This window comes from Hydra vulgaris, chromosome 09, assembly GCF_038396675.1.
Source record: "Hydra vulgaris chromosome 09, alternate assembly HydraT2T_AEP".
NCBI lineage: Eukaryota > Metazoa > Cnidaria > Hydrozoa > Anthoathecata > Hydridae > Hydra > Hydra vulgaris.
This window is the reverse complement of record NC_088928.1, coordinates 43,461,073-43,475,719: the sequence shown is the minus strand read 5'-3', so window position 1 is coordinate 43,475,719 and position 14,647 is coordinate 43,461,073. Positions and strand designations below refer to the sequence as shown.

The 14,647-nt window shown below is 31.1% G+C and overlaps 1 protein-coding gene across 7 annotated transcripts in view; it reads right to left on the bottom strand.

Annotated features, from left to right (window-relative positions):
• Positions 1 to 2,074: 2,074 nt before the first annotated feature.
• Positions 2,075 to 14,647, bottom strand: part of LOC101237474 (dipeptidyl peptidase 8) — an 87,837-nt gene continuing 75,264 nt past the window's right edge. For 4 of the 7 annotated variants that reach the window (XM_065805813.1, XM_065805815.1, XM_065805817.1 and 1 more), the window contains 5 exons: positions 11,954 to 12,056; positions 11,824 to 11,873; positions 3,021 to 3,163; positions 2,824 to 2,935; positions 2,075 to 2,389 (listed from right to left, as the gene is read on the bottom strand). In XM_065805813.1, coding sequence (XP_065661885.1) covers positions 2,279 to 2,389; positions 2,824 to 2,935; positions 3,021 to 3,163; positions 11,824 to 11,873; positions 11,954 to 12,056 — 519 coding nt within the window. In that variant the 3' untranslated portion in view covers positions 2,075 to 2,278. Of the gene's footprint in view, positions 2,390 to 2,823; positions 2,946 to 3,020; positions 3,164 to 11,823; positions 11,874 to 11,953; positions 12,057 to 14,647 lie in introns of all 7 variants that reach the window. The other 3 variants (XR_010640863.1, XR_010640864.1, XM_065805816.1) reach the window with 2 other exon arrangements.

Below are 14,647 nucleotides of genomic sequence, written 5' to 3'. Positions count from 1 at the left end.
ATGTCACATGAATTATAACTAAGTATGAGAAAATTTCGTTTTAAAATTTAAGATAAAGTTTTTTAATTAAATACTTTATTACGATTTTTGTCCACTTTTTTTTTTTTTTTTTTTTTTTTTTTTTTTTTATATTATTCACCTCCCCAAGGCCCGAGGGGGGCCACTACAGTCGAGGAGGCTACTCATTTTTTTGTATTTTTATTTTTATTTTATTTTTTTTAGTTGTTATTCGTGGTACAACCCTCTCTCAACTCTTTAACTCCGAAACACGAACCTTTCCGAGCAAGGCCGCTGCGCGGAGAAACTAAGTTGAGCGCGGTACTTCCAGGGACGTGGTGGGAGTCGAACTCCGAACCTCTCGCTTATGAAGCGAGCGCTCTTACCACTACACCACTACCGCATATGATACCGCACTTGATACCATTTGTTTGCCATAGCCAGTAAGTTGATTATAACCGGCCAGATTATAAAATAAATCACCATTTTATTTTATTTAAAAAGGTTCAAAGAGTGGCCAGTATATCGTTAATGGCCAGCAATTGGAAAAGTTACCCTACACTTTTCAACATTTTTAGAAAAAGCGATTTGAAATCTTCAACATTAACTCTGTTTTAAATTAGTTTTGTAAACTAATTCAAAACAGAGTGAAAAAAACGTTGTAAAAAGTAATTATAACCAAATAAAACTAAGTATAAAAAAAGAAAAATAGTTAAGGGGAAATACAAATTTTTCTTTTATTTGACATGATTTTATCAGCTTATTATGCCCAAACAAGAACTTTAAATAGTATAATTTTTTTTTGCTTCAGGTTTTTTTAATATACAAAGAAACTTTTCTTTTTTTTATATAACTTTCAAAACTTTTTTACTACTCCTAATAGTGAATCTAAAGAATACCATTTTGGAGACTTTAGATCAATTCCGCTCATCGCCGTTAACATGAATTTAATTAAAATCTTTTGAAAAAGTTCCTTAATTTACTATAGATCCTAGTCTAATCGGTTCTGACGTATATTATCTATATATTTTTGTCAAAACACATTATTTCTATCAATTTTCACAAAAAATACTAGAATTCCGTCCAAAAAAGGGCTTATAGTTAAGAAAAAATGCCAATAAACGATCAGAACAAATCATATTGTTAAACTATGTTCATTTTACCTAAAAAACGATTTATTTAAAATCTTATTAAAATTTACACAAGCGATTGTGATTTTAAGATTTTTTTTAAAAAAAAAAAAAAAAAAATCTTTGGTCAGGGTTTTTTCGCTACAAACATTTATATTTTATGAAAAATTTATCATTTTAATTTTTTTCGTCATTTCATAACTTACAGACCTGATCATTTAACGGAAATATGTCGTACACATTTAACAAAATATCATAGACACGCTATAATATTTTAAAACTGCCTTAACTACACCGAGAGTAACAACATCAATAATAACATTAATTAATTATATTACAAAGAAATAAATTATATCATTAAAAGAAAAAAACGAAAAATATATCCATTTAATATAAATGCGAAGATATGTAAATAACATTTATGACATGGGTGACTTTAGCACGCTTTAAAATTACGCCAATTAAATATGAAAACTGGCTCAATAGAGGTTTTCTCAAAACAGAAAAAAAAAGTATAAAATTATATCACATCTTTTTAACAAGGTGCCTAACAAACTCAGTTATTTTTTTCCCAGTAATGCGTTTTATAAAAACAAACCAAATGAATGTTTGGCACGGTAAATTACACTAAGAAGTTCTGTTATTTTCTGAAATTTATCCAACCGAGGGTTGTAATAGTTTGCACGAGAGTTGTAATAGTTTGCAAAAACAATATGGTTTCTCTGCTGTGTTTGCTTTATATATTAAATAATTAATAGCAAAAAATGCGCCACTTTGAAGACGTTTTAACAGAAGAAGCATTAGGCTTAAATTTTCTGTGATAAAGTCCTTAGGGCGTAAAGTAATCTCATTATACGCTAGCTGTTGAAAAAATGAATTCAATGATCGAGGGATACAAAAAAGAAAAAAACGTTATTCTTTTTTATTGTTCCATAAACGATAATAAATTAAAAATATTTTTTATTTTTTGATATATAAAATATTCATCTATAAATATAACATCGAACTTGATTTTATGTATTATTCATCTAATATAATGAGATAAATTTTCATAAGACATTAAGATAAGACTTGCTTAAGAGTATTTACGCTTAATCATTGATATAAGTGAATGACGTATGATAGACTTGAAATAAGATAACTTACGTATCTTATTCAATTTTAATTGTACTCAAGTATTGTTGTAAGAACCAAACAACATTGGTCTCAAAATGTTTTGCAGCAATAGGATTTCGAATCCCATGACGTTCATTTGGGTACACCTGGAAACAAATTTATCTATAAATATATAAACAAATTTGTCTATAAAAAAAAATATAGGTAAGGCCTAAGAATAATTGCATATTATGAGATTAAGTATATAAAAATAAATATTTGTTAAAAAAACTCAACGAGGAAAACTAAATGATTTTTAAAAAATTATCTTTTGGGACAGTATAAAATTATTGAAACAAAAAGCCCTATTTTTCGTATTTTTTGTAATTATACCGATAAAGCGGTAAGAATAAGAAAAAAACTACTAAAAAGCCAGCCAAAAAAATAAAAAAAATGCAACTTTTGTGTTTCCATGATGTTTTTACTTTTCCTAAGCAATACTTGAAATTTGCAAAAATTTGAAAATTATTTTTTGGACATTCAAAACAACTTGCCCATTAAAACAAAAATCCAAGAGACAAAATATTATTTAAAAAATTACTTGTAGCTGGTAGGGCTTCCCTTCTTTAACAAGTTCAGATATAAGAGCCTTAGTATGACTAAAGTGAACATTTTCATCCATGAGACCATGGATTATCATCAAACGGTTGGGTCTGAAAGCAACTATTATTATTATCACTATTTATTATTATTAAAACAATAATTACACCGCTAAAGAATAAATAACAATTAACTTACTCATTAGGAAACTGACTAGCAAATTTGAGTACCGAACCATCTTGATATGCTTTCTTATTTTCTGCTGGAGTTTTCATGTAACGCTCAGTATAACCAGTGTCATATAATTGCCAGCACGTAACCGGAGCACCGGCTATAGCTATCTGAATTAATATAAAAAATGTTTAGGCAATTTTACAAACACAAATCTGTTCTTTTGTATTGATACCAAAAATTGCAAATAAAAACGTAAAAAAAAATTATAAATAGAAATAGTTTGTGATATTAATAGCTGAAAAATTAGTAATAAATTTTTTATTTTTATTTTATTTTCACTATTGTGGCATAGCTTTTATATTTTATCTATCAATCCTTGTTTTTTATCATCAAAATCTATTTTATTCTATTTAACAAATGAAAATAAAAAACAAAAGCAACGATGATAGGAATAGATATCTAAAATTGTGTTGCAACTAACATAGTAACAATCGAACTAAAATATTGTACCAATATACTAGCATTACTACTAGTATTGAAGTTTTTAATACTATTCTTTTAATTGTACGGTAATTTCTTTCCACAATTCTGTTTGTTATATATAGAATAAGAAGAGCTAAAAACCTAACTCATACTTTGCATTTCTTCAGCTTTTAATGCCGCATTTTTCGCATTTCGCATTCTAACTCATACTTTGCATTTCTTCAGCTTTTAATGCCGCATTTCGACACTCCGCATCTTGTGCAACACACTAATGAAACTTTTCTAGCATGGGCACCACTAAAAGTATAACTGTTATTCATATTTACACAAATCAATGCAGCCTATACTTAATTCAGTTGATCATGGCTTAAAATCTTGATGACAAAACCTCTGGCAATCTTACAACAAATGCCAAATGGACTGACTCTTCTACCAATTTAGCAAGATAAGCCAACTGTTTTAAGTCTGCCTCAAACACATTAACTACTTTTCTGTCATGTAATTTTCATTAAAGTTTATGTGCAGTATAAGCACCCAGAAAAAATGTTGAAAAAGACCAAATGAAGCTGTTGAAACAAGTTTTAAATGAAGCTAATGAAACAAGTTTTAAATGAAGCTGTTGAAACAAGTTTTAAATGAAGCTGTTGAAACAAGTTTTAAATGAAGCTGTTGAAACAAGTTTTAAATGAAGCTGTTGAAACAAGTTTTAAATGAAGCTGTTGAAACAAGTTTTAAATGAAGCTGTTGAAACAAGTTTTAAATGAAGCTGTTGAAACAAGTTTTAAATGAAGCTGTTGAAACAAGTTTTAAATGAAGCTGTTGAAACAAGTAGTATTGCTAAAATTTGTAATAATTTATAAATATTTGGATACACAAGATTGTAGATAATTAAAGCGTTCATAGCATTTCCAATAGAGGTACGTACGTTCATAAGAGGGAGGAGGGAGGGATGTTCAAATAGCGTACAAAAGTGTATGGAAGGAGGAGGAGGGGGCAAAGGGGGAAATTCAATTAAAAAGTACTTACTCACAAATTTAAAAAAAGTCCTTAGTAATGTTCGTTTTTCTAATTTATCACAATTAACAAGTACTAATTAACAACTAAATATTTTTGAAGAACTGATAATCTAAAAAAAAAAATAAAGCCATACATCATTATCCATAATTTGCCAGCTGACCATTGGAAAAATTAATTTTTTGACTAAAGGTCCTAGTTTGCGGACATAAAAAGATGCATGGTATAGGAGAGTCAAAGGTTTTGCGTCCCTCTATGCACACACACATGCCACCCCTTATACACTAGCCCTGAGTAAGGCAGACTTTTAGGCATAAAGAGGCCGCTAAAAATAGGTTCTAACAGTGACATGGCTAATAGTTTGGAGACCCTGCTGAAAATTTTGTCATTAGGGTCCCAAAATTAAAAAAAAAAATTTCGCAAGATGTTGCTAAAAAAAAATTCCTTAAATTTGCAAGGACTCCAAAATTTGCTAGGCGCCCCCAATAAGGAAGTGTGGGGTAGCCCCGGCTCTGGGTTTTAGGCCTTGTTTTCAATATTACTCACCTTGCATGAGACTCATTTTTTACGGACTTACTAAAGAGGGGTGCCTGTGAAAATGTCTGCCCAAATTAAAGTTTATTTTTGTTTGCTTGCATTAACCTCTCGGCCATACACACATACAAGTCTGTCCGTCAATTAACTTAAATAAAATAAATGTTTTTACATATATATATATATATATATATATATATATATATATATATATATATATATATATATATATATATATATATATATATATATATATATATATATATATATATAATAAGGATATCTTGTGTGATGATTTATGCTCTTCACTGACTCGCACTTTAGGTACATGTTGTATAATAATGTTATTTAGTATAGTAGAAAAAGTATGCCAACAAGCTTCAATATTAAAACATTGTCAGGTCAGGTTATCCTACTACTAGTAACATGAAACCCAGTACAATCTGCTTCATGTCTTGCTACCTTGTAGGATACACCTTTTTAGGCAAAGGCTAGGAGATGCCAACTCCGACTTAAAACACCCCCTGCCTTGGGGCTCTTGGTTGAGTAAAAGCTAAAGATGGTGACTCGATAAAAATACTCATCTTGGGGAGATGTTAAATGCATCCGGCTACTGTCTTGTAAAAGGCCTCCTAGGCAAAGACTTAAGGGGTAAACAGATTCTATCTGTTGACCAGCCTTGCACCTCTTCTTCATCTATTAAGTTGGTGCAAATGTGTTTTTAATATATTGTTTCCAGTTTAGGATGTTGAATGCTGGATCTTCTTGACTCAACGCATGGGTTTTGCTTGTGTCTCTGTTTTTATGACTAGGCAACTCATTCTATGATCTCCTAATGTGGGTTCAGCTCTAAAACTCAGTTTTATGGTTCTGAGGCTGGCTGGTAGTCAGGTTTCCTGAACTCTGTGGTAGCTCTCAGAGAGGCTAATTCCATCAATAGCCGGAAAATATCAAAGTATTAACAGTGCCATGTTGCGCATGGATGGTGTCCCTGTTTGTACTCTTGGTGTGCATTGCCAAGGCCACATTTGGAACCCTTTGTTACGGCTTAGATTTTATTAATAGTAATGAGGCAATTGCTTGGGCTATTAAACAGTGTACTAAGTAATATCTATGTATTGAGTCAAGTTCTTTAACAAATTTAAAAATGAATAAAGTACCAAAAACTATTAAACACAAAAAACCATTGTCATCACCAAGTTCTCTAAACCTATCATTCACTAATATTTGTGGTCTTCGAAGTAACTTTTCTTCTGTTGAGTCTTATCTCTTGCAAAGTTCACCAGACCTACTTGGTCTTTGTGAGACTAATTTGAGTTCAGCTGTCTCATCTTGTGATCTTAGTGTTGATGGTTACCTTCCTTTAATTCGGAAAGACTCCAATAGTCACATGCTTGGTCTGGGCATTTACATTCGTAACAATTCACTCATTTGTCAGGAAACTAGGTTTGAATCCATAGACTATTCTTTTATGTGCTTTCGTTTAGCACCAATTCACTCTATTGCCTTTCTCTTTGTTCTATATCGCTCTCCTTCATCTCAAGACTGCACTCTTTTTGATGTTATTTCTGATCATATTGATCTGAATGGCTTGGCTCTAGTGTCAGTGACTCTGTAGGCTTTAAAGCCCACAACTTTTGCTTTTCACAATCCCTAACTCAAATAGTCAACTTTCCAACTCGCTTTCCAGACAACCCTAATCATTTACCTTCTCTGCTCGACTTATGTCTTGTTTCTGATCCTAGTCAGTGCTCAGTTTCTCCACATTCACTCTTAGGTGCTTCTGATCACAGTTTGATCTCTCTAAAACTACTATCTCATTCTTCTTCATCATCTGAATCCCCCTATCATTGTTCCTCTTACAACTACCTTAAAGCTGACTGGGACTCTTTCCGTGATTTTCTTTGTGATGGTCCTTGAGTAGAAATCTTTTGTCTTCCTGTTGACCAATGTGCTTCTTACATAACTTTGTGGATTCAGGCAGGTATGGAATCTTTTATTCCCTCTCAATGGTTCCAGGTCAAGCCTCACTCTTCTCTATGGTTTTGCTCACATCGAGCTGCTGCAATTGCCAATCGAAACCATTACTTCCATATCTATCAGCAAAACAATTCTCCAGAAAACAGACGTCTGTTTATTTCTGCTAGAAACCATTGTAAAAAGGTTTTGTCTAACGCCAAAGCCCGCTATTCTAAGCTCATGAAATCTCATATTTCACAACAAAAAATAGGCTCTCGTGACTTTTGTAGAATCTTTAGTAGTATCAATAATAAGGGCAAATCTGTAATTCCACCTCTCTTGTATGGTTCAGACTTTGTCACCTCACCTAAAGACAAAGCTGAATTGTTTGCTAAGAACTTTTCATCAATATTGTCTCTTGATTCCACTCTCTTGCATACTACCTGATATAGCATCAAAGAGATTGATTCCTTGCTTGACATTCATATCACTCCAGCTTCTGTATCTAAAGTCATTTCCCACTTAGACTCTTCTATAGCTTGTGGCATGGACAACATACCTATTATAATCTTGCAGAAGCGTTCTCCGGAGATGTGGTCTATACTTTCAAAACTATTCAACAAGTGCTTATCAGACACTTGTTTTCCAGCCTGCTGGAAAGCGGGATCTTTTATCTCTATTTTCAAAAATTCTGGAGAGTGATCTGATTCATCTAACTACCATCTTATTAGTCTTCTTCCTATCATAAGCAAGGTTTTTGAATCTTTAATTAACAAACACTAAACCTCTTATCTTGAATCTAATAACTTACTTTCTAATCATCAATATGGATTTTGATCGTCTCGTTCTACAGCTGATTTGTTAACAGTAATAGACGATAGGTTTTATTGTGCATTAGATGAAGGTGGAGAGGTTAAGGCCATCGCTCTTGACATTTCTAAAGCTTTTGATAAAGTTTGGCATGCTGGTCTTCTCCATAAACTTTTTTGTTATGGTGTATCTGCTAACATCTTTAAGATTATTGAATCCTTCCGCCCCAATCGTAGTATAAAAGTTGTCCTTGATGGACAGCACTCTTCTTCTTATTCTGTAACTTCAGGCCTTTCTCAGGGTTCAATCCTTGCCTCTATACTCTTTTTAATTTACATTAAAAATCTTCCAGATTTTCTCACATCTAAGGTGGCATTGTTTGCTGATGATACTACCATTTATTCTTGCTATGATAAGAAGCCAACACTCTCTGATTGCTTGGAGGAAGCATTTGAGCTTGAAAAGGATCTCACTTCTGCTACAGCATGGGGCTCACAGTAGCAGGTGAACTTTAACTCAGATAAAACTCAATTTTTTCAGCCAATCGTTATCGCAATAATTTAGATCTTCTTATATTTATGAACAGTAATGTACTCAATGAGTCATCTACCCTTTGTCTTTTCGGATTAACTCTTACTTACGATCTTTCTTGCAAACCATATATCAAATCCGTTGCAAAATTAGCATCTGCTAAGGTTGTATCTCTTTATCGAGCTTGACACTTTCTTACTCCGGATTATATTCTCTATCAGCCTTGTATGGAATACTATTGCCATATCTTTGGAATTCGCTTCCTTCATCTTGCTTTCCTGATTCATACAATTTACCATCCTCTAAGTCTTCTGTCAATCATTATCTTGCTCTACAATCTTCATTTTTTCTCTTTCAGTAACTTCCAACTCTAATTAGTGGTTGCTTGCAGTACTTAGGGGAAACAACACATTTATATATCACATTTTTTGATCACATTTTCCACTCATTGAACAAATATTTTTTTGTTCACAATTACATGTTTTTCATTTTCAATTTACAATAATTTCACTTACACATTGAAAAACATACAAGATAAAAAATGTTATACTATTTCTTTGATTGAAAAGGTTGAGCATATTATTAAAACAATTCGTTAGAAAGCAAATTTTTTCTTAAAACCAAAAACAAACATAGACAATATATTTAATAAAAAACACTACAATAATAATTATGGATTTAAAAAAAAAAGTAATCTACCTTTTATACCTGATACGGTTTTGAAAGTAAGAGTTAATCCTAGAAGATGAAGGGTAGATGACACATTGAGTACATTAATGTTCATAAATATAGGAAGATCTAAATTATTGCGATAACGATTGGCTGAAAAAATTGAGTTTTATCTGAGTTAAAGTTTACAGGCTATTGAGCGCCCCATGCTGTAGCAGAAGTGAGATCCTTTTTAAATTCAAATGCCCCCTCAAAACAATCAGAGAGTGTTGGCTTCTTATCAAGACAAGAATAAATGGTAGTATCATCAGCGAACAATGCCACCTTAGATGTGAGAATTTCAGAGAGATTGATGTAAAATAAAAAAAGTATAGGGCCAAGGACAAAACATTGAGGAACCCCTGAAGTTACAACATATGAAGAAGAGTGCAGTTCATCAAGGACAACTTTTATAATACAACTAATAAGGAATGATTAAGTTATCTTAAAGATATTACCTGATACACTGTAAGAAAAGAACTTATGGAGAGGACCAGCATGCCAAACTTTATTAAAGGCTTTAGAAATGTCAATTGAGATAGGCCTCTCCACATCTATCTAATGCATGATAAAATCTATCAGTTATAACCTTTAACAAATAAGCATTAGAATGAGAAGATCAAAATCCATATTGGTGATCAGAAAATAAGTTATTACATTCAAGTCAAGAGATTAAGTGTTTGTTTATCAGAGACTCAAAAACCTGGCTTATGATAGGAAGTAGACTAATGGGGCGGTAGTTAGACAAGTCAAATTGCTCTCCAAAATTTTTGAAAAACAGGGATAATAGATGCCCCTTTCCAGCAGACTGGAGAACAAGACTCTAATAAGCACATGTTAAATAGTTTTGAAAGTATAAACAACAGCTCCAGAGAACACTTCTGTAAGACTATAACAGGTATGTTGTCTGGACTACAAGCTGTAGAAGAGTCTAAACAGGAAACCACTTTAGATACAGAACCCAGAGTGATACAAATGTCAAGCAATGGATCAACCTGTTTGCTGGCTATATCAGGTAGGATGTGATTAGTGGAGTCAAAAGATAAGATTGATGAAAAGTTCTTAGCAAACGATTCAGTTTTTTGGTGAGGTAACAAAATCTGACCCATGTAAGAGTGGAGGAAAAATCAGATTTGCCCTTATTATAGACACTGTTAAAGATTCTCCAGAAGTCTCAGGATCCTAATTTTTTAGGTGAAATACGAGATTTCATGACCTGAGAAGAGTGGATTTGGTGTTAGACAAAACCTTTTTAGAATGGTTTCAAACAATAGCAACAGATGCCTTCTTTCTGAAGAATTGTTTTGGGGAAAGAAAAGACTTAATAAAGACATTAAAGTTTCAACCTATAAATAACAAGTTTCAAAAAGTTAAAACAAGTGTTAGATGTTAAAAAAAGTCGAATCCTAATATTTTAGTTTCTCGCTGATAAAAAAAAATAACATTTACCAACTCACAACAGAAAACTATGAAATAATTAAGCGTAACAATATTACAAAATCGTATGAAAAAGCCCCTAAAAGTTTGGAAAATGCAATTAACATAGAAGGTTATAGAATTGCTAAAAAAATAAACCTTAAAAATTGAATTGAATCAACTGCCTCTGCCCAAGCTTTTGTAACACTTAGAGATTATTTAAATAAATAAAATCTTTGAAACAAACTTTCTTGTAGGCTCCCTCGAAAAGTGAGATTAGATATGAAAGCAAAATTAAATTAGACAAAACTAATAATATTCTTAGAAATAAATTAAACTTACAACAGTGGAAAAATACCACTGATGTTATAAATTGGTTCTCCATAATCAAAAATAACTAGTAAATAAAAAAAAAATTCTTTTTTCAAATCCATGCTTTATGCAAGCAGAATTCTATTGGGCCTAGAAATTCTTTTTTTGTTATCTTTTGTAGAAGGAAAAATTACTGTTACGTTTTTAAATTTTTTTTTATTAATTCAGTGTTCTTATGGGGAAATTGTTTAACTTAATAACTTAAGACTTAAAAAACAATAGGTTTTGAATCGCTGCGCTTTAATGTCTTCGAAACTGCAAATAATTTGCAAATCAAAGATTTTTGTGACGTAATACGCAATTCATATCAAATAAATAAAATGTATGGGGAAATACAAATTAAATTTTTGTTAACTTAATTAACTTTTTTTGGTCAAATTTTTCCATTTCCTTGAATTGTCATCGAAAATGATTAAGTGTGCAAAATTTGACCAAAATTGGTTGAGAAAAAAGCTTTCAAAAATTGATTTCAAATTTTGTGGCACACAAACATATATATATAGAAAGTAACCTTATATAAAGCATGGAAAAAGGACTGTACATTTATTAAATTTGACATAAATAGTTTTTATCCCTCAATAACTGCAGATATTTTAGATAAAACAACTGAATTTGCAAAAATTCCCACAGTTATTCCAGAAGAGACAATTTGTATAATAAAACATTACAGAAGGACACTACTTTGTTTTAATAAGAAAACTTGCAAAAATAAGAAAACTTGCAAAAATAAGAACATACATGACTGGTTTAATGTAAGAATAGGCAGTTATGATGGAGCAGAATATTGTGAATTTGTTGGACAATATATTTTAGATTTATGAAGTAAAATAATCAATATTAATGACACACACACACACACACACACACACACACACACACACACACACACACACACACACACACACACACACACACACACACATATATATATATATGTATATATAAATATAAATATACTTAAATTTTAATGTAGTACAAAAAAGTAAATTGTTATATAAACCTTGAATATGTCAGGGCGTTGAGCTAATCCCATTAATGCCAAGTATCCACCTGACAAAAAAAAGTATCTGTATTTATATGAAATAACTATTTAAAATCTACAATAACTACAAACATGATGTTAATTTTACCGTAAGACCAGCCATGAATAACAATTCTGTTCATGTCAATTACTCCAGATTTCTCTGCAATTATTTCTAAACCTTCAATCTGTTGCTCAATTTCAATCTGACCCTAAAAAGTTTATGACTATTTATAACTATTAAGTTTAAAAAACTAGTAAATATTTAAAACCTGATGGATAGTAATAAAAAGTAATTACCTTTATTGTAGCAACCCCCTTAGTTTCGGGAAAGTTAAAAGACTTTTAAACATTTTATAATATAAAAAATTGTTTCAGGATTAAAACTTTCAACATTGAACAAATCTCAAATTAAATCACGTAAGAATTCCAAATCATATTTCAAATAACGATAAAATAATAAAATTGTTTCTATAAAATTCTATAAAACAATAGAAGTTAGCTTGACTTGATCTTTGAGCAAAGCAACTGAATCAAATTCATGATTCTTTTTTGAATGAAATTTTTGAAAATATGAATGATTTTTGTAGAATGCCATTAGTCATAATTAGTTAATATGACTGAGTGTCATCAAGGACAAGTTATTGAGACCTATTGGTTACGTAATTTTGAGAAGATTACCTTCAATTTTGTATGTTTTTATTTTGTAGAGCATGCATTGATATGACACTTTGTCAAATGCTTTGTCAAATGCTTGAATAAAAACCAGGATGTCAGCTGAGTCTTTTGGTCATAATTGTAGTTAAAAATTTCAAGCAGGTTTATCGTGCATGCTTTTCTTTAAAGAAAAGCATGCATGGTAAATCTCCTTACAAAGCATAAAAAAAAAAAAAAAGATCTTAACATGGAAAATGATATTCAACTTTATAATCCAACAAATTTGCTATTATATCTTTATTAATTTTTCATACTTTTTTGTTTTTCATATCTATTGTCAAAATTCTTAGCCTATATTGATAACATAAAAACAAACTTTCTTGTTTAAACTTATATAACATAATTATAAATACCTAAATGTCATAAAAATGTCTGTATATAATATCATAAATATGGAAATAAAAATCATGTGTAATTCAGTCATTTTTATCTTATGGGTATGGCTACATCACATGTGAATTGTGCAAATGCACATCTTTTAAAGGAAAATAGCAAGTCTAAACAAATGATTGCTGCACATTTGAAAATGTTCAAGACAACCTTTCTTGATGTTTAGCACACCAAGTCAACAGATGACATCAATTCATGAAAATACTGCGGAAGACCAAGAGTTACTGCTTCAAAAACTGACATCATTATACTTCATTTGGCTGTAATATACAGATATATTTCAAGCTCACAAATTCATACTCATCTGCCTCCTAGAATGAATGTTAGTGTTGGCACAGTTCGAAGACCCTTTGCCAATTTTTGATCATACTATACTAAATTACCTTAAAGCTATTAAAAAAAATTGTGATGGCCTCAAACTTTGCAAAGAACACAAAACAGCAATATTTGCTGGCCACCAAACTCATGCAAACAATCGCTGATAGATTGTAGCTTCTGTTAAACAATATTCAGCAATTATGATTTGGGGTGCAATCACTGCCAATAGTTGTATATAATATATAATTTAATAAATTCATCCACAACATGGCAACATGTTATATGGCAAAAATTTTCGTGACAAGGCTCCAATAAAATACAATGAATGTTTTTGATCTATGGCCAGGCAATTCACCTATTTAAAACTCCATTGAAAATTGTTGGGTAAAACTGAAGGCAGAAGTTTTCAAAAAAAAACCAACCTCACTAGTAAATCTAAGAAAAACCATAATTAAAACATGCTGTCATAAAATAATGCACGAATATTGTTTCAGACACCAAAAGATATATAAGATTATTTTATATAGTCTTTTATGTTTTATCTCTTTTATGTTAAAGTATGTTGTCTTTACTAGTATTGCTATTGCTACTACTGCTACTACTACTACTACTACTACTACTACTACTACTACTACTACTACTACTACTACTACTACTACTACTACTACTACTACTACTACTACTACTACTACTACTATTACTACTAAATATACATATACATATATATATGCAGTGCTCGACATGGAGAAAAACAAGTAACAAGATGATATTCGGTAAATTAAAAATGCCATCCCGCCTAATCATTGTTACATATAGAGATTTGTATAAAGGTGGTGGGATGGTTTATACTTTATAAAAAAGTGTCAAGATAGCATCCTGCCCCATTTAGAGCACTGCATATATGTATAGGTAGTAGTAGTTATATACAATAAGTAGCACACACACATATTTACACATATCAAAGCATACTTAGGTGGTCACTCTGACATCATACAGAAATTGCGAGTAACTGGGGGCTTTAATAAATATATGGACTGATATGGAGAACATGTTAGGGAGTTGCTACTACATTAACCAAGGGTTTAGGTTGGGGCAGTATTTTTTTATTTATAGTATATTTTAGCAAATTTACTTGTGTCTAAATTATAAATTTAAACATTTAATACTTAATGAAACTAACTATGTACACAACACTGGTATTAAGTTTTTACCCAATAAAACTCTCTAACAGCAAGACTTCAGAAAGTAGTTTTCTCTGACTTAAAAGTGTTTGTAAATGGATTTATAATGAAAGACAAAAAAAAGTTAAACTTTCCAACTTCCAAGTGAAAATAGATTGAATACAATCAATTTCCAATTTCCAAGGGTGGAAAGTATT